Genomic DNA, 27387 nt, shown 5'->3' with positions numbered 1-27387 from the left:
CATTGCCGCATAATGTTGTCCGCAAGTATATGTATATCAATATGTATAAGGGATACGTCAGAGGAGCAGTGTCGCTGGCGGACGCAGTTTGGGGAAATGAGAGAGAACCTCTACAGCGAAGAGGATAGCTAGCATTCTTGCACCATCGCCTCGCCACACTTCATTGGCTTCTACCTCCGCCATCACTAAAGAAAAAATGTTTTTAGAATGTATTGCGGTGAAACTCTTTCTGGACCGAGGGCGCTTCACAACTTCCAGTATAACCAAAATTTCAGAACGAGGCCTATGGAGGATCTTGCACGCGGCACAAGCAGCCGTAGTCCGGCACAGTACTTCGTACTTAAACATCAAGATATGCTCCTAATAATATAACGCAAAACAGTGTCTTTCACCAAGTTGCACTTAGGATGCATAGGAATGTGCTGCTATATAGAAGTGCAAATTTTCTATACCGCTTTCCGTAAACCGAAGTGGCAACAGCTCAGCGACTGTATACTGTATTTCTCGACGCCTTCTATGCAAATCCGCGGTATCAAGTGCTGCGAAATGCAGAAGGACTTTTAAGGCAGAATTGCAAAGCAGCCCCAGCAGCCGAGGACGCGATTGCATTTCGTGCAGCTGCCAGTCTCTTCGGAAAAGTGATCCCATTTTTCAAAGACGTCCCATATTGACTGGGATGCACTATCATTTCGGCGACGGTGTGCGCTTTGTCAAGAAATAACTTTAGGCTCGAATGCAAAGTAAGTCGGTGTTGCAGTGGATGGGTCATTTTGCCTCAAGATGAGAGTATGAATTTGAGGCACTGGTGCAATACTCACTGCTGCGCGCTCCAATATGTGGCTGATGGGGGTCTTTTGTGAATCATTCAATATAGTATAGTTCGCACGCTCTCGCACAGCTGGCAGGCCCCATTAGGCAGGACGCTGAAATCTGCTTACAGTAGGGTTTTTTTTTTTTTTTCATCCGTCCAGATGCAACATTGGAACGGCGACTGTTTGGTCACTCCTTCGACCTGCCACGCATATTCTGGAGGTTTCGTCCACTTTCCATTGAAGAGAACTGGGAATTAGCTCTTTACCATGCCAGCACTTCAGCTAATGTGATGTTAATACTCAGAGTGAAAATCAGTACGAGAAATTTCACTGCAATGAGCAATGGTAATGTGCGTTGTGTGGTAAGCCTTAGAATATACGCGGTAGTATCACGAGATAAATATAAGTCATGGTGGGAGTTCTCAATGTAGAGGCGCTTTCTCACAATTTCCTCTCGCCAGGGAGATTGCGCCATCGTTTGCATAAAGTTCCCTGTCTGTCAGGCGCACACCTAATTCTCTCCCATTGCGCGGTGCCGCTAAGCGAAGTCTTGCCAAACGTCCATGCACTTCTTGCATATCCAAGTGTTCATACTTGCTGGTGAGCTAGTTGAGCTGGTGAGCTAGTCATAATCTTATAGATTATGGCTGAAGCTATACACGCATACAATGAAGATGAGCGGGACAGGCGAACTCGCATACCTTCCTCCTCCTATCATTTAGCTCATGCCTCGCGCCCCCGCTGACTGCTCTTTTTTGTTTCTTTTCCTCTCGTTTGCTGACGCCTTTTTCGTGCTGGCTATTTCTTCGGTTAGAAAGAATCTACTTTCTTTTTCCTTAGCAAGCTCTTGTGTGTGTGTGTTTTTTTTTTTCGTTCCGTGTCGTCGTAAAACTCCTTTCACGTGTTTACAAGAAATGCGCAACTGCACTCAGCCTGCAGCTGTCGGCTTACGCTGTTCCATGGTCTTCCATTTTACGTTTGTTACACCTACCGCGTCGCTAAACTATGCCGAGACTTCGTGTTCTCTGCGTAATAGAAAATGTGCATACGTACAGTGAGCTGATCAGTGATTGAAACGCGATAGTCGGATCGCATGGTTTCCGGCGCTTTTCGCACCTACGATGGGCTCTGGGGGACACCGAGCCAATACATTATGTTGTACGATGAAAGCGAGGGCCTTTGTGACACACTGTGACTGAATTAAGCTTCCCAGCGATCAACCAGGGCTCACTGGTATAGCGTATGAAGCTCCGGGCCGGATGTAGTCTGTGTATCGCGTTTCAATAGCTGTGCACTGAACATGTAGACGCAGGGTCATTTTTTGTTTCAATGAGCATAGTCGCATGTTGATGTCGGAAGTTATTGTATTGACGCTCTCAGACGAGAAAGGAAACCAGGCTGTATCCCCTAGAAGTAATGAAAAATTTTTATAAATATATAGTTAGGCAGTTCGTAAACAGTGTACAGACATGTTATGTACACTTCGTACAGATCTCGTACAGATTTTTTCACTTGTGTTCACATCAAGTAGACATGTCAGGGACAATAATTGTCTGTGCGTGTAAATCCATAACTACATCGGTCAGCTAAGGGCGACAGACATTATAGAAGCTGTCTTAAGCTGGTCCATATAGGTTATAGATTAATAACTGTGTGCTTCGTATCGACTAGCAAAATCGCTTTCTGTAAGACAAGAAATAGAAAGGACAAGGCACGTGACCGCGCCGGAAAAAACTAGCCGCTCATCCGTGGAGAGAAAACATACGAGTACGATGCACATTGTATCGGCAGGGGCGTTACAATGCGCAGCTATGAATATGTGCAATACAATGAACCGTTACAGCATACGTCGGGCTTGAGGCATGCCCTTTGACAATTGACAAAGTGGTCAGGGAGGCGCGCAAGCTTTGGTTGCTGTCGCTACATTTACGATGTAGAGGCAACTCAATGGAACGAAGGAACAACCGAAAATTGTCCCTTTACGCGATACTTGAACGCCTCACCGCTCGCCGGCACAAAAGGCAACAAACGCATTTCTGTGGTTTCTGAGGACGACTGTTCTGCGCGAGCGGTATTTGATTGCGTGGCGCTATTCGGGCACGTACACGCGTTCACCGCTTTTCCCCTCTTGCTCTTTCATCGTTCTATTCTCCTAGGATGATGATGATGATGATGATGATGATGATGATGATGATGATTTTAGGCGATCTCTCTGTAAAGGGCGATCTACGGGTAATTCGGATCTGGCGTAATAAAGTCGAAAAAAGAAAGAGAAAAAAAAAACACTTCTCTAATACATTGGAAATGCGGTATTGGTCTCAGGGCGAAGGGGCCTCTACAACAAGTTTGCGCGCCACCAAAGCTCAAGTCCTCGCTTCGCTGATTCCACGGCTTCCAAATGGGGTTGCTCTCCCACCCCAGCGTAGTGTGGCCAACCAGACGCTCTTCTGTTAAACATCCCTGTTTTCTTTTTCTTTTCAGTCCTCGACCTCTATCCCTACTTAATTAAGCGACTGCATTTTCCAAACATCGGCGACAGAGTTTCTGGCGAGGCGAAAAGTTTCATTACTGGGAAAATGCCCAGGGGACTCGTCTATATATATACGACGTGCATCTCTGCTGGAGTGACCACGCCGCCTTATGCAAACAAATCCTCTATAGCACTCTTTATGCTGCCGCCGCTGCCTGCCTATGTGCAGGATGACGGTTTTCCCCCAGTTTAGGTTCTGCCCTCGCCGAACGTGACTCTCGTCTCGCCTTGTCTCCTACAGACACGCGGGCGGGGCATGAACTGCAGCGGTAGCCCCCCCCCCCCCCCCCCCCCCCCCCCTCCCGCTTGTTTGCCCCGAAAGGCGCCGGGCGGCACCACTCATCTCGGTTCCCCGCGGCATCGCGGGATATTTCGAGAGAGTCTCCGCTTATTTACGCGGGACGAAAGAGGAGAGAGAGAGAGAAGACAAAGAAAACTCGGTTCCGAGCAACATCGTTGGCACGCCAGTTGGTCCGCGCGGGGCAGCGCGAGTTCGCAGCACCCCGCCGAGCGGCGACGACCTCGTAAAGCCGTAACGTCAAAACAAAGGAGAGACGCGTCAGCGACGGGCAGCTGCGCAGCTGCGCAGAAGGGAAACAAAGGCCGAAGTGCGAGAGCCCTAGCTCGGGCGCGTGTCCGCACGTTGCACGCACGCGTGGCGCGCCTATATGCCTGCTGCTAGCTCAGCGGCCGCCGCTCTCCAAACACGATTCCGTGCTCGCGGCAATCGCCCTCACGCTGCTTCCGGCGCGGACGTCGCGTGCGTCTCTTTTTTCACTCTTTTCGTGCACTTGCCCGCTGTATCTCGTTTGTTTTCTCTCTCTCTCTTGTGCGTCGTGCTTCTGTGCTTGCGTACGAAGTTTGGTGGCTGAGAGAAGCGGGTCATACCGGGTACCAGCAAAATGTTCGCGCAGCACTTCGAAGAGCAAACATGCCGGTGAATTGTAATGCCGAGGAAAAGCGGCTGGAGAGACGAACGAACACCGTCGTTCCGGCAAATGTCAATGCCCGCAGGTCTGTTGACTCACGTCTGCTGAACTATATGACAATTCTTTTTTTTTTTATTTCAAAGAAAAAAAGCGAAGGAACAGGAGTTGGGAGGACGAGGAGATAGCGCGCGCCGTCCGGAAGCAGGGCCCAGGAACAGACCGGGCTTGCCAACCGCGGCTATATATCCCTGAACCCTGAAATTCATTGGCCTTTGAACGTTGCAGTTCTGGTTAGTGAAGCTACCTTAAGAGAGAGCGCGAAAGAGGAAAGACTGGGAGGGTAACCAGAGGCGAGTATCCTATTTGCTACCCTGCACTAGGGTGAGGGATATAGGGGTTGGAAAGAGGGAAAAGATAGAAAAAAATGGCGGAGGTTTAACTCTTGTAGACCTAGTTATCACGAGCGAAAAGTCTGTTTGGCTTGGTTCTGCAAAGACTATGCACACAATGTTTCATTAATTCACGCTTCCGCGCTTGGTAACCTTCTCTATAACGTGCTAATCTGGCCTCCCTTTAAAAAAAATTAAATTATGGGGTTTTACGTGCCAAAACCACGATCTGAATATGGGTAGTGGGGGACTCCGGAAATTTGTACCACCTGGGGTTCTTTAATGTGCAGCTAAATCTACGGACACGGGTGTTGTCGCATTTCACCCTCATCGAAATGCGGCCGCCGTGGCCGGGATTTGATCCCGCGACCTCGGGCTCAGCAGCCCAACACCATATAGTCACTGAGCAACCACGGCGGGTGTGGCCTCCCTTTATACCGGTGTTTCAGCATCCAACTTTGCCTTCGCTTGAGATTTCGCAGCCTGCCGTCTAGCTATATCTACGGGATTTTTGCATTCAACCTGTCGCTCGCCCTGAAGCGCATGGACAGATGGCATGATTGAGCGACCAAGCGCCGGCGAAGCAGCCGTTGAACCCTCGCCTAGTCAGGCGGTACCACAGTGGCGAGGCTCCGGACGAGCGTAGCTGCGACGCCTCTCCGCAGCGGATCACGTGGCGTGACGTCAAACTTGCCACACTTGCGCTCTGGCGGCTCGCGCTCCGACGGCTCAAGGTCATTGCGACGCGATGAATGACCTTGCAAGACATGGCGTAGTAGAGATTTCGCTCTAAAAAAAGCAAGAACAGGTAACAGAAAATGCGTTCCAATCACAGGCCTTCCCACAGACCGGTCGATCTCAAGATGCGTAGTAGCGCTTGCACGGCCTCCTGATGCGATGTTAAGTCGCGCCGATGTTGCAAAATTCTTTCTTCGTCGTCCAACTGGTTCAGCTGAGAAACGGACTGAGAAAAGACATGGAGCAATTTTTTTTCAGTGGCTACTAAGCCACTGTGGTATTATCGGCAATGAACGTACCGATCAAGCTGCTCGCTCAACCTATCAATCCCGCTGTTTAGGACAGATGCTGCGAGGATGTTCCACCTACTTGCACGCCAATGCACATTTTATGCACGCCCCTTTATCTTTATACACTCTGGATCCAACCTTAAGCATTCGACTTCCACCAAGACTTCCCCGAAGAGACGCGACCCTTTTGTGTAGGCTATGCATGGTTGGGCGTCGCGTTTACGAATGCCTACGCATTCTGCATAGGGATGATCTGCACCGCAGCATGTGGCGATTGCGGCAACGAGGGAACCTAGTGCCCGCGGTACAGTGTGCAGAGACAAGCGCTGTCCGTCGTGCTGAAGCTGTCCTAAACAAACCGTGCTTGCAAGGCGCTTGTACGAAACTACCGGTGGCGTATTTTCTTTCTCAATTCGGACGCTCACGGTCTTTGAAGAACAACTTTAGAGTAATACAGCTGCATATCATTAATTTTTGCTGCTCTAGTTGGTCATATACTTCATCCGGTAAGACAAAAAAGAAGAAAAAAAGGAAGCGAGAACAGGAAAGAACGTTAATCGCAACGAATTTTATTCAGAGAAGACAGGTACACTTTTACATAAGCAAGGTGTCATTGTGCGCAAGCGCATTTGCGCACCGACAACAGGCCAGATGGCAATAGCAATTCTATTGCCAAAATTCAAACTTATTCTAACATAAACGCGAAGAATTGATGTTCATTGCTGCGCTAGTCTAGGATGCGTCTGGGGCACTGCTCACCAACATCAGGGGCCGAATTCACAAAGGTTTTCGTTCGGAACTGATATTTGCCACTGGTCGGCTACTTCCGCTAATATGTCCAGCGTCAGGACTGACCTGGAATTTCGTATGACGAACAATTCTACCGCAAGATTTTTTTTAATACTGGCCCAGTTTTTCGAATAAGATTTTAGAATAAGCGTGCCCTTTCCAGCCCGGTCGCTTCTTCACATTGTTTCGTGTCTTTTTCACCGCAAGTACTATACAGCTGCGTCTACTATTTACTGTGTAGTGAAAGCGTGCGAGGGTGTGCTTTCTCGTAATTGCATATTTCTTTCTGCTCACATATTCCTCGCCGTCGTAACACGAAGTAAGATGACAATGTGGGCGAGTTGGTTAGGATTCATTCGTGAACGCGCTACACGGCGCAAGCTAACAGGGGCAAGCGGCAGCAAAAACCCCGACACGGTGCCGGGCCGTAGTTCTTTCCGCCTTTTGTTCCTGTGGATTTTGCGCTGTGCTACGAGTTCAAAATGAACCACAACACGATCTAAAGCTGTGCTGTGTGACTGTTCCGAAAAAAAAAACTGGGCCCGTTTTCGCAAAAACATTATGCTGAAATTGTTCGGAAGAGCATATTCCAGCCGATCCTGATGCTGGACCTATTATTAGTGAAGGCAGCCGGCCAGTCACGAAGAACACTTATCACTTTGCGAATGCGGTCTCTGTTGTCGTAGGACAAGTGAACAGACACAAATGTCCTTCGTACTATTATTAGCAACAGTCCACCCGCTACGCTTAGAAATGATTAAGCTTCGGTCGCAGGGATCATGTTGCCTGTCAGTCTCCCGTGTGCAGACTTGTCTCGGTGTTCTGCTGCCGCCAACAGGTTCCCCCTTTATTTCACTGCTTCTCTAACTAGCGAAAGAAAGTCAGCGGTGGAGCGGAAAAGAAAGACAAGGTGATGTATACCTGAAGAGTTGGGCGGCCGTCGCGACTGCAAGCAGGATCAGTGAGCAAAGCTTTCGCAAATATGCGCGTTACGCTACGTAAATAGCCATTATCGCAGGGGTAAAGCAAACACCCTCGGTGTCTAAGATGAGCACGCGAACGGAAGAAGAGACGGAGTACACACCGGTGTATGCACATGGACGCGTTAGTGGGGAGAAACGAACATCCACACGGTATCGAAGAGCGGAGAAATGTTTCCTCTCTGGTGTGAGGTCGAGATAGCTATTCCGGCCTTGTGGGTTGTCACCCGCGACGCTCTCCGATCGGAAAGGCCCTTAGATCCCACCCACGGGGCTCGTTCCGCTATCGAGAGGCGTGCTTTTGTACTTGTACGAATGGCGTACAAAGTCGTGTTCGTGCATCCTCCAGAGCGCGCGTGATGGCGTTTTTGCCATCATACGTATGTGGGTCTTCGCTAAACAACGCGCTCCTACTCGGTAAGCCGAACACGCGCAGCAAAAAGCGATTTAGATCCGGGAGCACAGCTTCCTGTTTGCCGTGCCACAGATCACCACCGATCCGCCGTTGTTGTCCCATCTGTCTGCTCGCCGCTCGGTTATGTTGTCTCGGCGGTAATCCATCTTGAAGGGCGTCGGAGGTCGTGGTCTCGCAGGACGCTGTACGGGTATCTTTCTCAGCTCGCGCCTTTGTCTGGGCCTTTCTGCGCTGTCGAGCGATCTGTTCAGTGCCTTGCAGGGTACCCTTTACGAATCCGACAGCTGCGCACTTCGCTTGCTGTAGCGACGTCGCCGTTTCGACCTTTTAACTTCCTGCTCTGTGCGCTTTTATACGCGGTGGCATTTCGGCTGTGAACGTGCTTGTCGATGTTATTCCGATGTAATGTGAGTTTATATCGGCTACTTTTGCGTATGTGAGTACGCGTTTTAATAAATGATTTCTCAACCCCTTTTTGGTGTGTTTAACATCCCAGAGAATTCGAGCGAATAATAAGTAATGTTCGTCTCACAAACCCGTCGCGTTTTTTTCCAGACTCTATAGGGTCGTCGTTGTAGGGCGGACGTTAACTAACCCGTGAATAGCGATGAAACACCATTTTATGGATACGCGGCGCCTCGTCTCGTATAGCTCAGACTTGCGTAGCGGTTGCGTTAACCTTTGAGAAGGAGCGAGCAAGAGCCGCGACTTGCGTACTTCAATGTGCACATTCTTTATGCCGCGTGCGTCCATTTAAACGCCGCGAACTCCCTTCTTTTTTCTTTCATGAACGCCGCTGCGCCCTAATTTCGCTATTTTAATTATTCTGTCTCGGCCAGCAACTCTAGTACGCGACTGCACGTTCTCGCGTACTAGAGTTGCTAAGCTGCCCCCCCCCCCCCCAAAAAAGGGGGGGGGGGGGGCAGCTTCACACTAGTGATGTGAAGTCGGGACAAACAGCGAAGCTGGTGGCCCTTCCCTAGCTTTAACTTGGTTCTCTCTTAGCTTTATCTTGGCCTTTCTATTTTAGCTTGGCTTTTCTAGGCTTTAGGTGGTGGTGAAGCCAGGATCGGTGCGAGGTCTTGACAGTCGCTCTCTAGAGGCAGCGCGGCGCTTCTCGCGCCGCTCCTCCTCTTTCGGGCGTGACGATCTTCTTCGGAGATGGTGACTGTGAAAAGGAAGAGGCGCTAGTTTCTGGACGACCCATGTGCTCGGCGCTAACTCACGAGGCAAAGGGTGTATCCGCGCCTCGGCGACGCGGAGCTTTATACTCTAGAGTGACGTCATTGCCTAGCTTCACCCCCGCGCGGCTGTGGGGGGAAGCTAGGCAGAGCTACGGCAGAGGAGCGAGCGGCGCTGCTGCGGAGGTTAGGCAAGACGCTTGGTTTCAGCTTCCCTAGCTCTCGCTTCAGTCTTTCGGAAGCGACGAGTGTCCAGTTCTCTGGTCGAAACCTGCCGAGCCGCCTCCAGAGGCATCGGCTGCAGCCACGGAAACCGGGTGCGTTCGGCGGCCGGCAGCAGCTCTACGCATCCCACTACCACCTGCCTACCTCGCATCCGCTATGCTGCGCTATGCTATTTTAACAGCGAAGCTGTTTAAGGCAGCCGTAATTTGTGGTTCGTATCAAGAACAGACAGACAGACAGACAGACAGACAGACAGACAGACAGACAGACAGACAGACAGACAGACAGACAGACAAAGAACCTTATTCAATAGGTCCTAAGAAGCCCTGCCCTAGGGCAGAGCTGCGGGCCGCTTCCACGTGGGGACGGGTAAGCCGAGCCTAACCGCCGCATCGTGGGCTGTCTGGACAGCCCAACTTTGTCGTGAAAGTTCTGAGCTCTGAATGGCAGAGCTCCATTATTCTTCCGTGATGCGATTGGGTCCCTGTAACGAGGGACATCGCCAGAGCATGTGTTCTAAATTGCTAACAGCCGCACAGTCGGGGCAAGTAGAGCTAGAAGCCTCTGGAGTGATCGAATGAAAAAGGGCCAGGTTAGGATAGGACTTAGTCTGAAGCATGCGTAAAGTGGACGACAGAGGTCTAGCCAGTTTTCTATGAGGGGGAGGATAAATCCTCCTACCCAGGTGATAGTGCTTAGTGATTTCGTTGAAAGTAGCGAGAGTGTCCCGAAACTCGAGAACCCCGGCCTCTGAGCTCGCCCTTCCTCCCACGCGGTGGGTTAGTGCGCGCGCTTGGGAGTGGGCGATGTCAAGAAGAAAATAAACTTTCTTGCCGAGATGGGATTCGAGCCCGCGTGCCCGCGTGCCCACGGTCCCAAAGCGAGCGTCGTAACCACTAGGCTATACAGCCACGCTTGCATAACATGCATTTATGCGAACCATATGATTGCGTTCGAGCGTCGTCGTTTTCCTCCACAGATGGTGCGTTCGCACGCACTCGTGCCAATGCTCTGCGAGGCTGAAGCAGAGGTTTTGCGCGCTAGGCTCGGGAGAGAGATAAAAGAGTGTTTTAGTTGAGCGTCTTTACGGTCCGCTTCGCTCAGAGTTGCCCCGCTAAGCCACAGCGGAGCGGCGGGCGATTTTCACGTTTTAGTTATGCGTGTAGCGTAGCGGAGCGGACCTTTCGTAGTTTCAGCGCCCTCTGACCAAATTCAGCGTAGTGAAACAAAATAAAAAAACCGTTTTGTCACTTTTACAAAGTACAATGAATATATATAACTTATTTGTTCATGAAGTTTCTAGACGGGTGCTTGTAATGCGTTGCCGGTCCATTTTATCGAGTGGAAAATGAAGCTTCGACTTGGTGAACGCCACGTGATAGCCAGCGAGGTTGCATTTCGAATGCAATCCAAACCTTTGTGGCGCCAATGCGCAGGCGACGTTTTTGTTAGCTGTGCGGTTCACTTTATTTCCTTAAAGAACAAGTTGGAAGTGTATTACCCAAGTTATTCGCGCGGAGAGCGCATGCGCATTCGTGCTTCCGCTCCGCTCAGCAGCTAAGCGGCGCGTAAAAACCCTAAACTAAAACTGTCTAAATAAATTGAGAGCGAGAGAGAGGCATTCACGGAGCGGGTCTGCTCGAACGCGCTGTCGGCATTGCAACGCGGTGAAAGCGGTGTCGGCATTGGAACGTGGTGTAGGTGTTGCAAGCTGTGCTATGCAACGCGCAGTGACGGCCGTAAGTCCGAGAGAGAGAGAGAGAGAGATTGCATTCACGGAGCGGGTCTGCTGGAACGCGTTGTCGGCATATTGCAATGCGGTGGAACACGGCGTCGGTATTGCAACGCGGTGTCGGTGTTGCAAGCTGCGCTATGCAACGCGCAGTGACGGCCGTAAGTCCGAGACACGCGAAAATAAATTATCATCATCATGAGTAATAAGATGAAAAGTTCGCGCGCACTTCCGGAAAATGCTGGGCTACGGTCGCCCAGCTCCCAGCTTCGCTGTATCAAGCGTTGCATGGCCGAGTGCAAGGTTAAGCGTTTTTTTATACTCTGCTTTCACTCCTTTAGCTCTCTCTCCCCCAGCTCGGCGAAGTAGTAGTATGTGAGGAGGTGGCGCTCCGTTGCTAGGCGACGCCCGTGACGTCACCACCAGGCGGATGAGTTTTCTGCGTACACCACAGGACTACCTCCAGCTTAAACAAGCTTCGCTGTTAAAAAAAAATGTAGGAAGCGAAGGAGGAAGGAGCAATCGTCGAAGTGTGCATTAGCGCGTAAAACCCCGTCAAATAATTATGACGCGCCCCGACCCGTGTGCGAGTTCGCTTTCGTTTCTTCCGAGTCAATGCAAGCTGGAGTCTACACAGCTCCGTCTTTTACTTCTTTCTTTCTCTTCGAATTGGGAAACCCGCTGCAGAAGTTCTCGCGGAGTACTTGAAGAAGACGCCCGCAGGCAACAGAATCCTCGTGACTCTCCGTGGACAAACACTATAGGGCCGCAGTAGCCGCCGCACGACGCGACGGCCGCTTCCCTCCGACAAACACGGAGCTGTAACCCGCGACCGCTGCCTCGTACGACCCTTTTCCGCGCATCGCTAATGAAGGCTCTCCCCACGCGTTCTTTCCTCGTCTTCCTGCCACAGTGCTCGCGCGTTCTCTCGGAAGCGCTGTTGCCCCCACTTGAGTCCAGCCACTCGCTTCTTCTCTCACTCGTTTCGCCATTCAATGTAGTTGTCTCCTTCTCAGCATTTCAAGTCGCGCTGTTTCTAATTAACCGTAGACCACTCTACGAGCAACTAACAAGGGTGACGGTTCTGGTACAGCCGCCGCAGAGGTTGCAGCTCATTGCGTACGTGAACGTAATGAGCGGTGGGTTCTTTCATTTAAGGGGTCCCCAAGGGTATACGCGAAAAAAAACGCAAACAAGAAACTCTGGAAGAGTGCAGCAAATGTAAATATGGCTAGGTGTACGAGTGTAGGTCTTCCGCAACTGTTATAAGACACAGTATAATACGTCATGCAGCATTAAGCATGCCACATTACCGAAAGGCAGAGCATTTAACACGAAGAGGGAGAGAAAAGGTGAAAGGAAAGGCAGGGAGGTTAAACAAATGCGAAATTACAATTCGCCACCCTTAATGGTGATGGGAATAAAGTCGTTTAAAATTGAAAAAAAAGGAAATAAAATATATAGGAGAAGTATTCAAGGCATTTAAAAAGTTGAGAATCGCAATACGTATACCGCAATGCCTGCGCCATCTTTCAATGTGGTTATTGCTCACATCGATATAAAAAAATGCTCCACAAATATGCGGAGCTTTCTTGCAGCGTCCATACTTTGAGCCACTCAAATCAACAGTTGAAGGTGCCGTGCTCGTTAAAGCGGAATAGCTATATATAGTTAACGCTCTTCTCCATGGGCCAACTCAGCAGCTTCTTCGGTACGTTCTTTGCCGATAATGCCATAGTGACTTAGTAGCCAGTGAAAAATAACATGGTTTCCCTGGGGTACAGTACAGTGTAGTCGACAGAGCTCAATATCACTTCTCACACGAACCGCACATAGGAATGTCCTCGACCGACGTGAGTGCCAGAAATACTTTTTTTTAATAAAGACTGAGATACCGGCTTCGTAGAAAAACATCTGGCAGGCTACTCAATGTAGCGGTAACATGGAACGAGAACCAAACTAAAGTTCTATATAGGAGCTGATGCGAAAGAAAATAAGAACGCAACTACACATTGTCATACATTGTGTTGTCGTGTATTTTTTTATGACGTGCTGTAATGCAGTGACGTCGGTATGTAACGACGTGCTGTAATGCAGTGACGTTTATGACGTCGGTATGTAACGGGCTCGCGTTTTATGCGACCACGAAGAAAATAAACCGGCTGTCAAAACCATTCACCGGAATAAGTGGAATCTAATCGTCAAATAGGACAATGTTGCTCCTTAGTAGTGCCAGGAAAACGCTGCTGTCTGATAGACGCTAACGGAGCACTAACGGCTGCAACGTGTTTTTATACTGACGCGCCACATTCTTCATTCTTTGAAGAGAAGAATAGAAGCTTACGCGGCGCGCTCACGACAACTGCCGTGAGCGGGGCACAGTGGCGTGAAGAGGCGCCGACAGTGGCGCACCTCTTTTGCCCCCCCCCCCCCCCCTCCTTTATAAAGCTTCTCGTCTAAAGACCCTTTCAATTAGGAGCTGCTCTTAATCACGACGCACGTACCACGGTGGCGTGCACAGCCCAGGGAACGTAATCTCCGAAGCGGCCGCAGGATCCCGGCAGCCCGCTTATATACGGCGCCACGCGACAGCTGCAGTTGCGTGCAATGACGGTCTTCAAGCGGACGCAGGAATGAGCGAGAGAAAGCAGTCCCACACTTCGAAAGCCTTGAGAAAGCGCGCTTCGATTGGGCGACTTAAGCACCTTGTGCTGCGACTTGTGCACCTTTGTGCAACTTGTTATGAGTGCTCGCTTCATTGTGAGCATGTCCATATTATTGATGATTAGAACTAGTTGCAGCTGCATCTTGCGAAGCGTGAACGCTTCTCTGTGGCATAGTACATCTTGAGCATCGCTAATAATGGCAGAGCTGTCATCCATAATTATATTCCTAAAGCTTATGTGGTCGGTAATCGCCAAGTGGCAAGATTCCACTTATACAGGCAAGTATGACCGTTGTAACCGCAAAGAGAAGATAAGAAAGAATATTTCAAACAGTTCGGTTTACATTCAATGGCGTTGGCATGTCCTCTCATTAGAAGTCTCAATGTATTTTGTTGCAGAAAGCCAGCGGCGTGTAGTGTACACTACATACAGTCATGGAGCAGGTTGGAAGCTCGGCAGCAACAGCCGATGTTTACCCGATTTTTGTTCCGAAGCAGTAACGCCGCTCTTTTGCATCGCGTCTGCTGCTGCTACTGCAAACGCCAGATGCCGCGACTGCAATTACCAATCGAAACGCACGTTAAAACCAGCGAACAAACGCGACTCGCTGGCACATCACGAATATAAATGAGAAACGTAAGTGTTGCGAAGCACAACACGGCGGACCGGGTCGCTGGTTCAGTCCGCAGACGAGCGTGACGTGGCTGCACTTCAACAAATCGTTCCGCTCGTCTATGGCGTACGTCGTTGCGTGCGGCGGGGTTCGCCGGCATTGAACCGCGTCATGTTCGTTGGTAGGAATGCCTTCGCCCACATATAACTTCGCAAAATCTGACTGCAGCTGGTGTCTCGACCTTCGTTGTCAATGCCGTAGCGTAAATGCCGAACTCGAGAACATGCCCTGCCACGTGACAGCTGCAGACATGTCTAGCTGTAGACTTGACGGGGAAAGAGGTTTGAGCCACCGCGCACCTCCTGGATCGTGGCTTGGACACCAAAGATCGAATTCAGGAAGCTTCTCTCCGTGAGAATATCCGTTTCCCACCGGCGGCCAGCCGTCTCCACCGGCAGTATGTCCCCTACGACGATTGACCACCACCTGTTTTTCTAAAAAGCTGCATTGTAAACGATCTGATTCGAGGCTACATACGGTCCTAGGGTCGATTTCACGAAGCTTTTCGTTCACAAGTGCTGTTTGCCATTGGCCGGGCATCTTCGCTAATATTATTTGCAAGTTCACGGCTAGCTGGCGACTGCTCTCACGAACAGTTCTAGCGTAAGAATTTTTTTTTCTTTTTTTTTGTGTGTGTGTGTGTGTGTGCATGTGAATGCGGGCGCTAACTCGCAAACCTGTCCCGAGAGTACCCGTGCGTCACACAATTGCAGTGTCCTCGCTCCGCTAACACTGCGCGCAACTGAGCTTTTCCTTGCGCCGTGTCCACGCCTTTCCTTCGCTGCCTTGCTGGGGAGCGGCGGGTTGCGGGGGAATCGCGTGCCTCGACGTCCCGGCACGCTCGCCGGGACGCCTGGCCGCAACCAGCCCCGCTCGCTCATCCCATCCGCGGCTGGCCGCCGCTGGCGCATTCAAACAGGTCTTCCCTTCCTTTTTTTTTCTTTTTTTTTCTCCGGCGGGCAAAATTATCGACCGTCTCAGGTTAAATATAGCGCGGCATCGGATTCGCCCCCCTACGCCTGCGCCCCCTTCCTCCTTTCTCCACCTCCAACCCGCGCCAGCGCCGGTGCTCCACCTTAAGCAGGTGGCCGTCGACCACTCGTCCCAGGGACTAATTCTCCGCCCCAACAGTCGGCGGCACTATACAGGGCGCCGGTTCGTGCCTGTCAAAAGCGGTTGGCTCCCGTCGGCTTACGCTCCCTTTACGAGGATACTCGTGACGAGTGTCTGGCGCCGGAAATAATCGAATGGCGGCCAGCGACGCCCGCACCTTGGGCCGCGTATAAGGTAGACACAAGAGCCGATAAAGAAATTGACGTATATACGAAGGAAAGCGGCGCCACTGAACCGCTTTTCTGTTGCGTTCGGTTCCTTCCGCTCTTTAATCAGAGCAGTTGCTGTTCTTTTTTTTTTCACTGGATTGCGTTTTTGTTGGGTTTACTTACGACGCAGTCAATACATCACACGACAGCAAATGAAAAGGAAATAACAAGACACTTTTCTGCGCCTGCAAATCACAAATGCTGCAGCTTCGCGGTTGGTGCTAAGTATCCTTCGACGATAAATATAGTTGCACAACTCTAATAAAATCATCTTCATCGCCAGAAGCGTCTGTCTGGCTCGGTCGTGGAATACGGATAGAGGGAGGAACTTCTGTGTAGAGATCCTTCAAAATGTATTTACAGTCCTATGAGCATATACCAATGACACCACTACTTAATGCGCAAAAATACAGAATTCCAGAACACAAAGTTGTCGCATCACTTACGCACATATACAGACTAGAGAAAGAGAGAGAAAACAAGGAGAGCAAAGGCAGGAATGTGAACCAAACGAGCGTCTGGTTTGCTACCTTACACAGAAAGTAAGGGAAATGAGGAACAAAAGGAGGAAAGATGAAGAGACTGAACATTGCGAGCACGCGGGATGATGCACAGGACCCTGAGCGGTCACTCAGCAGGCCGGTGCACTTCAAGAGCTGCACCAGTGCACTTGCTTAGTCATGCGGTTATACATGCCCCCATAGCAGTACATATACCAACACATGACGCGTGAAAAAAGGAGTACATCAAAACCAAGAGAAAGCCATGCATGAACTAAAGGTTCAATTGCACACGCCCTGTATAAGTCAGCCTCATGACGATCGCTTCAAGAGTTCCAATTTTCGATTTATTCCTCAAATTTGCTACGATGTTCACGTTCTCTAACCTTAGACAGCTTGAAATGAAACGCTAGGCTCACTCGGTGGCTGGCCTGTCTGCAGCTGTACCTATGTCCAGTCAGCTAAGTATTCAAGCTTTGTCTAACAATTCGAGCGCCTCATACTAAAATGTAATTCTGGAGATTTACGTACCGAAATCACTATATGATTATGAGGATCACCGTATAGTTGGATACTCCTGATTAGTTTTGAACTCCTGGAGTTCTTTAACGTGCACCAAATGCTCGGCGCACGGGCGCTTTTTGCATTTCGTCCCCACCCAAATGCAGCCGCCACGGCCGGAATTTGATCCCGCGCCCTCGGGGATAGCAGCCCAACGCCAAAGCCACTACGCCACCACGCCGAGTACGAGCGTCTCATGAACGACGTACATGCGCAGCCTTCTACTGGATGTCTGCTTGGTCTATCTTGACGGTATTCTAGTTTTGAGAAGACATTCGAACAGGCGGCCTCAAACCTGCCACGGGTGTTTTTGATTTTGTGTGCTGAACTGAACCTTAACCCGAAAAAGTACGGTGTGTTCCACGGAAAGTGGTTACCTAGAGCGCATGGCATTGACGGACGGAATCAAAAAGGGACCAGCAAAGAAAGAGTGCCTAAGAAATTGGCCTCGGCGGAGAAACCTGCGGTGTGACGTATGTCTAGGGCTTTGTTCATACTGCCAGCAAACGATCAGAAATTTTGCTGACGCGGTTAAGCTTTTACAGACACTAGCTAACAGAATCAGGCCTCGAATCCACAAAAACTTCTTACGCCAGAATGTTTCGTAAGAAAAAAATTTAGCCAATACGGATGCCAGACATATCATTAGCGAAGGCGACCAGCCAATGACAAAGCGAACTTACGAAAGAAAAGCTTTTTAAATCTGGCCCCAGAATTACCTAGTGAACAGTGGACGTGGCTCGGGCATTTTGAATGGCTAAAGGAGTTCAATAGTTCCTCATTCGCCTACCATCGCCTGCACAGCGTATGGTGAACGCGGACGGCTGCACGCAATGCAGATATTGATGTTAGACCCGTTCGCGAACATTTTTGCGAATCTGTGTCCCATTTTGTCGAAGTGCAGAGGGTGCAGACGTATGTACCAGAGTGGTTTCCAAGATTGGAACTTTTGTTGCACATGCCGAAATACTGATGACATGTAGTCAGCAAACATGACATCTAGTCAGCAAACATGACATGTAGTCAGCAAACAGCTGATGGTTCACCAATGTATGATCATGTTATTTTGTTCTTCTGAGCTCCTAAGATCTGTGACATGCGAGGCAATAAAGAAAAAAAAAAAAGCTTGCGTGGCTCAGTGGTACAGTATCTGGCTCCCACGCAGCGGGCGCGGTTTCGATCCCGGCGGGAACCGGGTACTTTTTTCGCATTTCCAGCGATAGCGATTACGTTCGCCGGACGCCGTCGGCGGAGGTGGCAGCGGCGGCGGACACCATCGCGAACCGAAACGGCTGTTGGAATGAGCCCATAACAGCTTACGCTGTAAAAAACACACACACATTAGCCCATGGTTTCAGTTCTCTTTCTTCTTATTTCTTGACATGAATTTAGCTCTTTGACGACTCAAGATCTAGTGTGCATACCTTTTTTTCCCATTCTTCACGCAGGCGACTTCGTTCCCCGATGGACGGCGCGAGTGGCTCTAACTGGACGGACGTCAGCGACCAGGAAGCCGGCGGTCCGTTCTCGTCGGCCGCGGTGACGGCGTCGGTGTCGGGCGGCACGGGCTTGTCGCTGTCGACCAGCTCGACGCCGTCGCCGTACCTGTACCACGGCGGCCGAGTGCTCTACACCACGTCCACCCTGACACCGGAGGCGGCCCGGTCGCAGTACTACGCCGCCTACGACCCCATGACGGGGCTTCGCATCGCGGCCACCCTCGGTGCCATCATCACGCTCTTCACACTTTTCCTCATCTACAAGAGCAAGTGCCGGCCTGCCAAGCCCACGGAGCCCCAGGAAGGCGTCTAGCAGGCGAAAATGGGGGGGAGGGCACCCTATGTGGTCACCGCCCTGCAGGCACGCACGCGCAGAGTAACAACGTTCACGTACCGGGTCCCTTCAGCGTATACTTGGAATCAATAAGCGCGAGTTACAGTCGGCTGCGCATTTTTTTAGAGCGCCAAAGGTTCCCAAGAGTCAGTCACGCTTGATGAGAGCTGATCCCGGTTATCTCAATGAGTTCCTCAATGCATCACGAATGCGCCACGTCTGCGAATGAAGCCTGGTCACACAAGAAAAGTCTGGAATTGCATCTGGCAAATCCGGTGCCTACTATCATACGTGGAACATTGACGTGAAGAATAATACCCTTTTGTACTTCGATAAAGAAGTAAGAGTTGGGTATCACCTAACTCTTCTTCCTGATAGCGAGTGTTCTTGAGCATCTAAGCGAGGCTTTTTCTTTCTTTCTTTTTTTCTTGTTCCATAAACCTTACGCAAACAATGGAGTCATCTGCACCCTAAATATACGTATTTAGGGTGCAGATACGTATTTTAGGGCGTGCTAGATACGTATTTTTTCTCTTAAATTCTTCACAGGCATACGTTCATGCGTGGAGCGCGTTTGCTGTTGATAGAAATCCAGTTGTCGCCGCATCCCACCCTGCGTATTCGTAGCATAGCGTGTGCGGAAATTCTGCTAGGGGTCCAAAAGCTAAAGTTTTGCAAGAAGTACTTTTGTATCCAGGTGTTGGCTTGCGCCTTTGAAGAACGCAAACTTTGGCTTCGGCTAATGTTGAGATTCAGAAAGAAAGCCTATTTTTGTTCGCAAGCTTATCTCTGGCAAGAGCAAAGAGCGGTAATCCTGCGGAGCTCTGCGCTCGTCCAGCAAACAATGTGGCCAGCCTTAATGACTGGTGCCGAGCGCGTGTGTTTACAGATTGGCAGTACATGTTATGCAGTACCTTCTTTATTATTTATTTGTGTATATCTTGATAAATGTTCTTGTCATAAAGCAGGTCTTATTTCGATCGGCTTAGGTGGTCAACCTCTCATTCTCGCTATTGTCCCAACACCATTTGTGCCATCTATTTGCATGGCCAGACATGACAAAACTGTGCATGTTTCCTGCTGGTTCGTCGAACGCTAGGGCACCCTCAGCGTATGCGGCGCTATCCGAATTACAAAATGTTGCCTGTAGTAGAAGCTTCGCGTTGTTCGTAATTTATACAACAAAACAGATTTTGCTCGTGCGCACACATTCAAGCCGCAATTTTCATGGAGGAAATGTCGTACGCAAAGCGCAAAGGCCTCAAAGAGAACTACTTTTCACAGCAGGCACAATTGGCCGGCTCAGTTTTACGTACTCCCACTCGCTAAAGTTTTAGGAATAGGAAAGCTGCAAGGAAATTCAAATACTACGCCGCCTACGCATGTATCCCAGATCTGTGACGTGCTTCACGCTCTGAAGTCTGGTGCATACGCCGTGGACTTCCTGTCCTGACTGTATACGCTTAAGCTGTGAAATGTTTAAGCCTCTCCGCACGGTTTCTGCATTGTGCACGCCCTTGTGAGCAGATGTTTACATCTTGGCTATGGGTGTCGAGCTCAAGCCATCATCACAGCCAGTCAGTCTATGCTAATTAAGGCGCGACTTGAGTCTTCACATCACATCCCAGGCGCAGATTTGTCATTGCCTGCATATACAATGCTCAATACCCTGCATAATGTACGCTATACGCTTCATTTGCATAGCAATAGTCGTTAAAGCCAGGAGCTTGTGTTGAAAGCTCGTCTGAATTCATCTAAGGGGTTCCCAGTGGTGCGAAGACTCGATGCGTGTGCCTATTGTCTACAACTTTGGCCTTCTGTCTGCCATTTTTCAAACCAATGTGGCGCTCAATGGTTTGTCAAAACATAGCTGGTGATTCCTTTCAGCAAGCGGGAGCGTCAAAAGCGCATGTGCCAATTATTTCTGAGCGATTGTTCGTGAATTACTTAGTGCAAACGAAAATAATAATAAAAGAAAACGAGGTCGTTCTCGTTCGTCGTTATTCGAAACATTCAGGTATATACGTTGTTCAAAAACGACGTGCGTGTATGGCTGAACGAACGTATGAGAACCATCTGGTACATCAGTTCTAAACACATTTCCAGACGAGCCCTTTACACTTAAAGTGTCCTTGTTTTTTTTTTTTTTCGGTCGGTGAGGGATTCTTTGTTCCTGTTGTTGGAATTAATTGGGTTATTTGGCACAATAGACTTTGGTAGATTCCCGCTGCTTGACACGAAATTTGCTCATGGTCAACAAACAGGAATCACCACAGCGCTCATCCCGCATGAAGAAGCTTTTTTTTGTTTTCTCTCCCGAAAGTACAACTGAACGATCTGGGAAGGTGCTGTAAGGATCCGGTGGACCCACTCGTTAAGAACTAGATCGCTTGGCGAAACAATACGTTCATTAATGCAAGCCAAACTTGGATTAATGTAGTGTAATGCATCACGTACTTACTTTGTGCGCGTAAACACAAAGTGAGTGCGTGAGTCTCTCCCACCCTTCAGACTCATTTGCCTGCGGAACCAGACTCCCAGGTCACTCGAGGAGAAGGATTTACTTAGAAAGCAATCGCATGCTTTGCTGTGACAAGGTGTTGTCGAGAAGGAGATGTATTCGATGTTACGAATAAGAAAACATTTATTTGTGTCGATGCTTACGAAGCTCGACCATTCTGGTTTCGCTGTCGCTCCAGACGATGATGAAAAAATATATTTCTGACTTGCTGAACATGTATTGGCGTGACGTTTTATGCCAACGCGCAGATTACGTCGCTTGCTCACACTGGTAAACGTAGAACAGTTGAAACAGCGTCTATTGGTCATATGCATTGTCCCGCATTCTCCTCCAATCACATGATACCCTTGGCGGCAAGAGTAGTAATCACTGGTTGATGCAACAAACGGGCCGCAACAGACACACGTTTCTTCAGCAGACATTGAACGTTGTAGCCGTTGATCTGGCCGAGCTGGTCAATGAAGCTCAAAATCCACCCCTGGTGAGCTAAAGGGGTTGCCCGTACTGGCAGCAATTCAATGACGATTGTACATCTCGATACGCCGCCGACTATCATTTAACAACTTAACTGCCGATGACAAGGTAATTCGTCGTGAACTTTCCGCAATTTTTGCACATACATGTGTATAGTATGTGCAGTTTCTTGCGATTTTCACAAATAAATAATGCACGCTGACTTTTGATTTTTCTTGCAGTAAGAACATTAAAAATGCAATAGACATTCCTGGTATCATATATTTTAGAAAAAAGCATTGGCGCGAGACATGCTGGTCTAGAAAAAATGCGCACTTTAAAGAAAACTCAAATTTCTCATGGCAGTTAAATGGTTAACGCGAACGGGCCTTTACAATTCCAATGAAGTGTGGGTGCGTGTGCGACAAGGATATAAAATACGTAAAGTACTCATTTCGTGATATAATGTGACGCGATATAATGTGACTCACCACACAAAGCTCTACGTGCTCATATGTTCAGGCAAGCTCAGATGTGCGCAAACCATGGGCGACCACACAAATTCATTAGTGCACACTCGTCGAGGGACCCGGTGCGAGACGACGTGCCCTCAACCGCTGCAGCCTGTTCCTTCCCCGCGCCGCGTGACGTCAAAGAAACACTCGTATGTGTGCGCGTGTGTGTGACTGAGCGTGCCCTCCTCTGACTATAGGTGTGATCGGTGTGTCATGTGTTTTAACGCACGCTCCCTGCATTGACGCATGTGTGACCGCAATATATGAGTGTGTGTGCTCGTCTGGACGAATTGTTGTGCTGTTGTATACATCCACGGCGTGGATGGCGACACCGGCAGACCGCGCCTTCTCAAAGCTCAGTTATTGGCTTGCTGAACTAAACTGTTCTTGTAACGTTGACTTCCGTGGCGATCAATTTAAGGCTGTTCTTTTCATTTCGCTTTGGTGAGTGCCCGTTGAACAAGTATAGTCTTTATTAGTAAGTATAGGCTTTATTAGTAAAGTTCTTCAACGCGACGGTTACTATGCACGCTTGCATTAGCTGAATGATTTCGTGTCATTGCAGTGTTAACACCAACTTTTTACTAAACTATAGACCTGCATAGCCGCCAAGCAAAATGTGAATGGCGTTTTGTACGTATACCGCATGATTTAATGTAAAAGAAAATTGTCCAGAACAGAGCTTCGAGAGTGAGCCTAATTAAACCGACACTTTACTTACTCAAGAGCGTCACGTTGTGCTGATCGTCAGCCGTTTCATCGATATGTATTCATAAAATGAAGTATTTAGCGAAGGATTAATTACGCGACGCATCGTTCTTACCAGGCCTGCATCCTTTCCAAACAGCTCTAAGAAGAACATTCTGTGGACTAAGTTTCGTTCCTGTATAATGCGAAAATGTTGTTTCCGTGTGGTCGAAACTATTTTCTCACTGTGTGAAAACAAAGCACATGGCCAAGTGCGTTTTCTATCTGAGGAAGCGAAAGACAGCATGGCGCTCTTTTAAAGATTACAAGCGAAAGGATAAAACTGAGCTCAACTTCAGGATTAGTTATAGAGAGCTACAAAAACAACAGCATGCCCTCCTTGGGTTCAAATCCGTTTCAGTTTGGCGCCAGTCTCTCGCCGCATCCACGCACCCACAATACACTGCGGTCCTAATATTATCGACTTGGCGTCCTTGGTTTGCCTCACATCGAGACCTCAATTCCTGAAGAGTAATGTCTGCGCGGCAGTCCATGCGGGAAAAGAAAACAGGCCAGCTGCGTACTTGGATTAGGAATCACCAGAGCCGAGTAAAAAAAACTGCGCCAATCACGCAAATGTACAGGGCGAACTGTCGTAATTATCCCTTCTAGATTACGACCGCGCGTACGGTAACGGCGCTTCGTGTTTCTCATTTTCATTTTTCCGGCAAAGATGAAACAAGAGAAAGAGAACGGCCGCGTTGGTTCCAGCTTTATTATGCAAAATGCTAGACCGCCATTATCTGTCTTCGTTGCCATTCTTTCCTTTTCCATTTATATATTCTTTTTTTTTTCGGTGACCCCGCAGAGTCCGTACAGTTAGCCAGCGTATCTGGCTCCCTGACTTATCGATCTTTGCTCGTGAAGCCGCTAGGAATTAAAAAAAAAGCAGAAAGTGCACGGAAAACCAATGCATTTTTTGTGCCCTTTCTGTTCGAACGACGGCACTCTTTTTTTTTTTTTTTTTTTTTGTGCTCCCCTATAACCGCCGAGTTCTAGATCCAGTTATCCTCGTTATAGTTCCCTGGATTGCATGTTTTACAACACTTGCTGACACGTAAAAAAAAGTACAGCGAGAGGAGACGGTGCCACGGAAAGCGTACTAAGTGCGATTCATCGCTTGAAAACGCCAATAACCTTCCGAGTCGTTTACGGCACCCAGGAATTTAATAGTCTCTCGCTCTCTTCTTTCCTCTTTTTTTCTTTCTCTTTCTCATGTGCAAGCTACGCTGATCTCATTACGAACCTCACTGCTATTGTGAAGCGTTGTGCCGGATACCGAGCGCAGAAGCGCATGCTTCTCACGCAAACAACAGACGTGCACGCACGCACGCACGCAAAACAGAAAAAAAGACGGAGCTGTACAGAGAACACACTTCCAATGAACGAGAGCGCTGCAAATGTCTTCCAGCGCGCCAGTTCAGCCGTATCCGCCCTTTTCATTCATTCTATTTGCTCTCTTGTCAGCCTTGTTCGTGCTGAGCAACTTCTTACTTTGGCGCAATTGCGTGCACCCCTCCTTTGCCTGCGCGCATATTTGCTTCTTTCGTCTACGGTTAACGCTGCGGATGTTTACAACTGTCAGGATAACGGGAGTTTTCTTAATTATTTATCTCTCTCTCTCGCGCCATTGTTTAGAGTTCCAACGTTCACCTATCCAATGCATTTTCGTCGAAAACCGGAAAATGAAATTTGGGGAGCAGCGCGGCGTTGTGGGATGGGGGAAGGGGAGGGGGGGGATGTATTAATCCTGGAAGAAACAAACACCTCGGGGCTGTCATAGCAACACGGAAGATCTCGAGAAAACAAATACCTTCGGGTCTGCGAGCGTATAAAGATAGATATGAGAATAGAAACAGAAAGTGCTTAGGCAAAAGCAAAAGCTACATGCACGGGCCGCCACGCACAATCAAGCCAGCGATATGAATGAGGGAAAGAAAATGTTGCAGGGGAGGGGGACAAAACGCGGGGGGCTTGACATTCCCGCAACCCTAATCTAGCTGAGCAAGATACTGTATAAGCTGTCCTGTCCTGAAAAAAAAAACGCCTCTCTCCGGTTCGATATTTGCCACAGGCGTGCTCCTTCCGTGTGACTGTCGAACGGGATCGTTTTATCAGCACTATACGTTGGCGTTATACAGCGGAACAAAGCGTGTAGGTAGCTTTTTTTTTTTTTAGCCATCATACAAGATGAGAAAAATAAAGAAATTCCATTGTTTACGCTTTTGCCAAACCCCAAACCTCGCCGTTCCTCATTTGTGCTACCCACTCCGCTATCCCATGCCTGCCGCGATAAATGAATTATGGCGCACGCAGGGTCCCTGCTCCAGGCTCGTTTCGAACGCCATCCAAAGGGCAAGAAGATTATGTGCCGAGCGCAGCGTTAAAGAAGCAACCAGACCGTAAGGCAAGGACTTGAACGAATGGAGCAACGATAAAGAAGGTTTAACGACGATATATCGCCAAACCCCGTCTGTTTCTGTTCACGAGGAGTCTCGAGCTTTCAGCGCAAGTGTGTTTTTCTTTTTTCTTCTTTTTTTTTCGCGCATTTCAGCGGTGGTCGCGGAGGAGACGGCCAGGAAGAACTTGCGAAATAAGAGAGCATAAATGCCCGCTCGCGCGGCCGGTCTCGAGGCGCGGTCTCGCCCTTGTCGCAAAAAATTATCCCAATCTCGACGGAGGACACGCCTTCGTAAGCTGCCCACGAAGGGCACGACAAAATCGGTACGCGCCGAAGGCATCGCCGCGTTTCCCGCGCAAGTTATGCAGATTTTTTTACGAGCTCGTAAAAGCGCTCCTCCGCCGCGGCCGCACAGCTCGTAAACCCAACGCCCCTCCCCTGTCGCGGCGTGCGTCGGCTTACGCCCCGGTCTCGAGACATCGTCGCCAGACGAAGACACTTCGAGGTGCCTGCGAGCATGGAAGAAACGCGAACGCAGAAACCGCCTATACGGCTGGCAGAGAAAGGCATCGGTGGGGACACCGGAAAAGAAGAACACCGGAGGCTCGGCGGAAAAGGGTGGATATCGCGTGACACCTCCCGTAAATTTGTTCCCCTGGAAAACGACGCTCGAAAGCGGTACGCCACGCGTTCCTTTGCCGCAAGCGCAGCGACTCGTCCTTTTGTGGTGGCTCATCGAGCACCGCCGAATCGGCCGTCCGCGTTTCCCTCGTGTCCCATTCTTTCGGTGGAGATGGCGTTTCCCTTTTACGTTGTGTTCCTCATTGTGAAATCGCGTCGCAAGGCAATGGTTTCTCGGAGGATTCGGTTGCTTTCTTTTGCCGCTGTTCTTTCTTTCCGTATATCTTTTTTCTTCTTATAGTACTATACGCTGTACCTCAGTGTGTGTATGCAGAGCGTCGCTGTAATAGACAGCAAATGGGTTTCACGTTGCAAGTACCTCTCCGGACCTATAAAGTGTCGACGAAAATGTCGACATCGCGTTTTTTTTTTTTTTTTTTTCTTGCGAGCGCTGCTTTTTTTTTTTTCGTGAAAATGCACCGCTGTAAAACTGTTCAACTTAAGATACATTTGTCAAACTGCAAGAAAGAGCTACGGCTCCCACCGAATAAAATTTATTTGATTCACATAACATGGCATCACATAAAATAGCATTGCAAGGTATGGTTTATCGTGGAAATTACATTCGATCGCCTATAGTGCTCAAGTTCCAGTTATTGTCTCGCATATAAGCATAGTAAAAGTAGTTTAAACGCCTACTTAATCTTGGAGCACCACGGAAGCACGTTAATAATCTGCTGACGACGATAACGGCTTTCAACTAATCACGAGCAACGTCCAGCAAGTTCTGCCCTGTGTCGCCATCCGCGCCTCGTGTTAAACGTCGCACCTCACACGAACACCCAACCCGTGCGCAACATGCGCCATAGACCACGTGACATGTACGCAAAGTTGCATCTGCACATACACACAGATACCCGACAAAATAAAATAAATAAAAAACGCAAATTAAAAAAAAAGAGTCAGCTCTTCCCAAATGAGAGCTGCGTATGTATTTTTGTATGCTTGGCCCAACGATGTTTCTTGGAGGTTCTCTCGTCGTGGCCTTTCCAATAGTTGACGTTTGCCACGCGTGATGGGGTCCAAGTCGTGTTAACGTCACTCTACTGTTTGTTTCTTCTGCCTGCGTTGCTATTTGTAACTGTGGTTGTAAAGTTGTTGTTTCTACTCCACGATGGCATAGGATGTTCAAGAAAAAAAAAATAAACGTGTCACGGCCGCTCTGTGTCTGCCTCGTCCATTGCATGGAAGTCTGCATCTGAAGTCTGCACATAACGATACAACCATAGTCACAAAATTTAGTAAGGCGCCCATTTGGTTTGCTTCAAAACAGCGTCAGAACATGTCACCAATAGCCCTGCATTTGGTGTTTCCGTCCAAGGAGAGAGATATAGAAAACCGATGATCGGTGGGGACGGTGTTTTCGTAGCATCTGCATGGGCAGTGTTCGATCGCCTAGTCGTCGAAACGCATTGAATATTGATTGCCTTTATATAACAGATTGAGGACAGTGGCAGAGTAAGTGCATGGCCGGTGTCCTCTTCGCAGCCGCGGACGTCACATG

At 49.2% G+C, this 27387-nt stretch overlaps 1 protein-coding gene across 1 annotated transcript in view; it reads left to right on the top strand.

Annotated features, from left to right (window-relative positions):
• Positions 1-27048, top strand: part of LOC119449642 (uncharacterized) — a 107202-nt gene extending 80154 nt beyond the window's left edge. The window contains exon 2 of the mRNA XM_037712863.2: positions 18181-27048. Coding sequence (XP_037568791.1) covers positions 18181-18544 — 364 coding nt within the window. The 3' untranslated portion in view covers positions 18545-27048. The remainder of the gene's footprint in view (positions 1-18180) is intronic.
• The last annotated feature ends 339 nt before the right edge of the window (positions 27049-27387 follow it).

The sequence above is a fragment of the Dermacentor silvarum genome, chromosome 4 (assembly GCF_013339745.2).
Source record: "Dermacentor silvarum isolate Dsil-2018 chromosome 4, BIME_Dsil_1.4, whole genome shotgun sequence".
In the NCBI taxonomy this organism is placed as follows: Eukaryota; Metazoa; Arthropoda; class Arachnida; order Ixodida; family Ixodidae; genus Dermacentor; species Dermacentor silvarum.
Note: the sequence above shows the minus strand (reverse complement) of the source record. Positions and strands in the feature narration are given on the sequence as shown.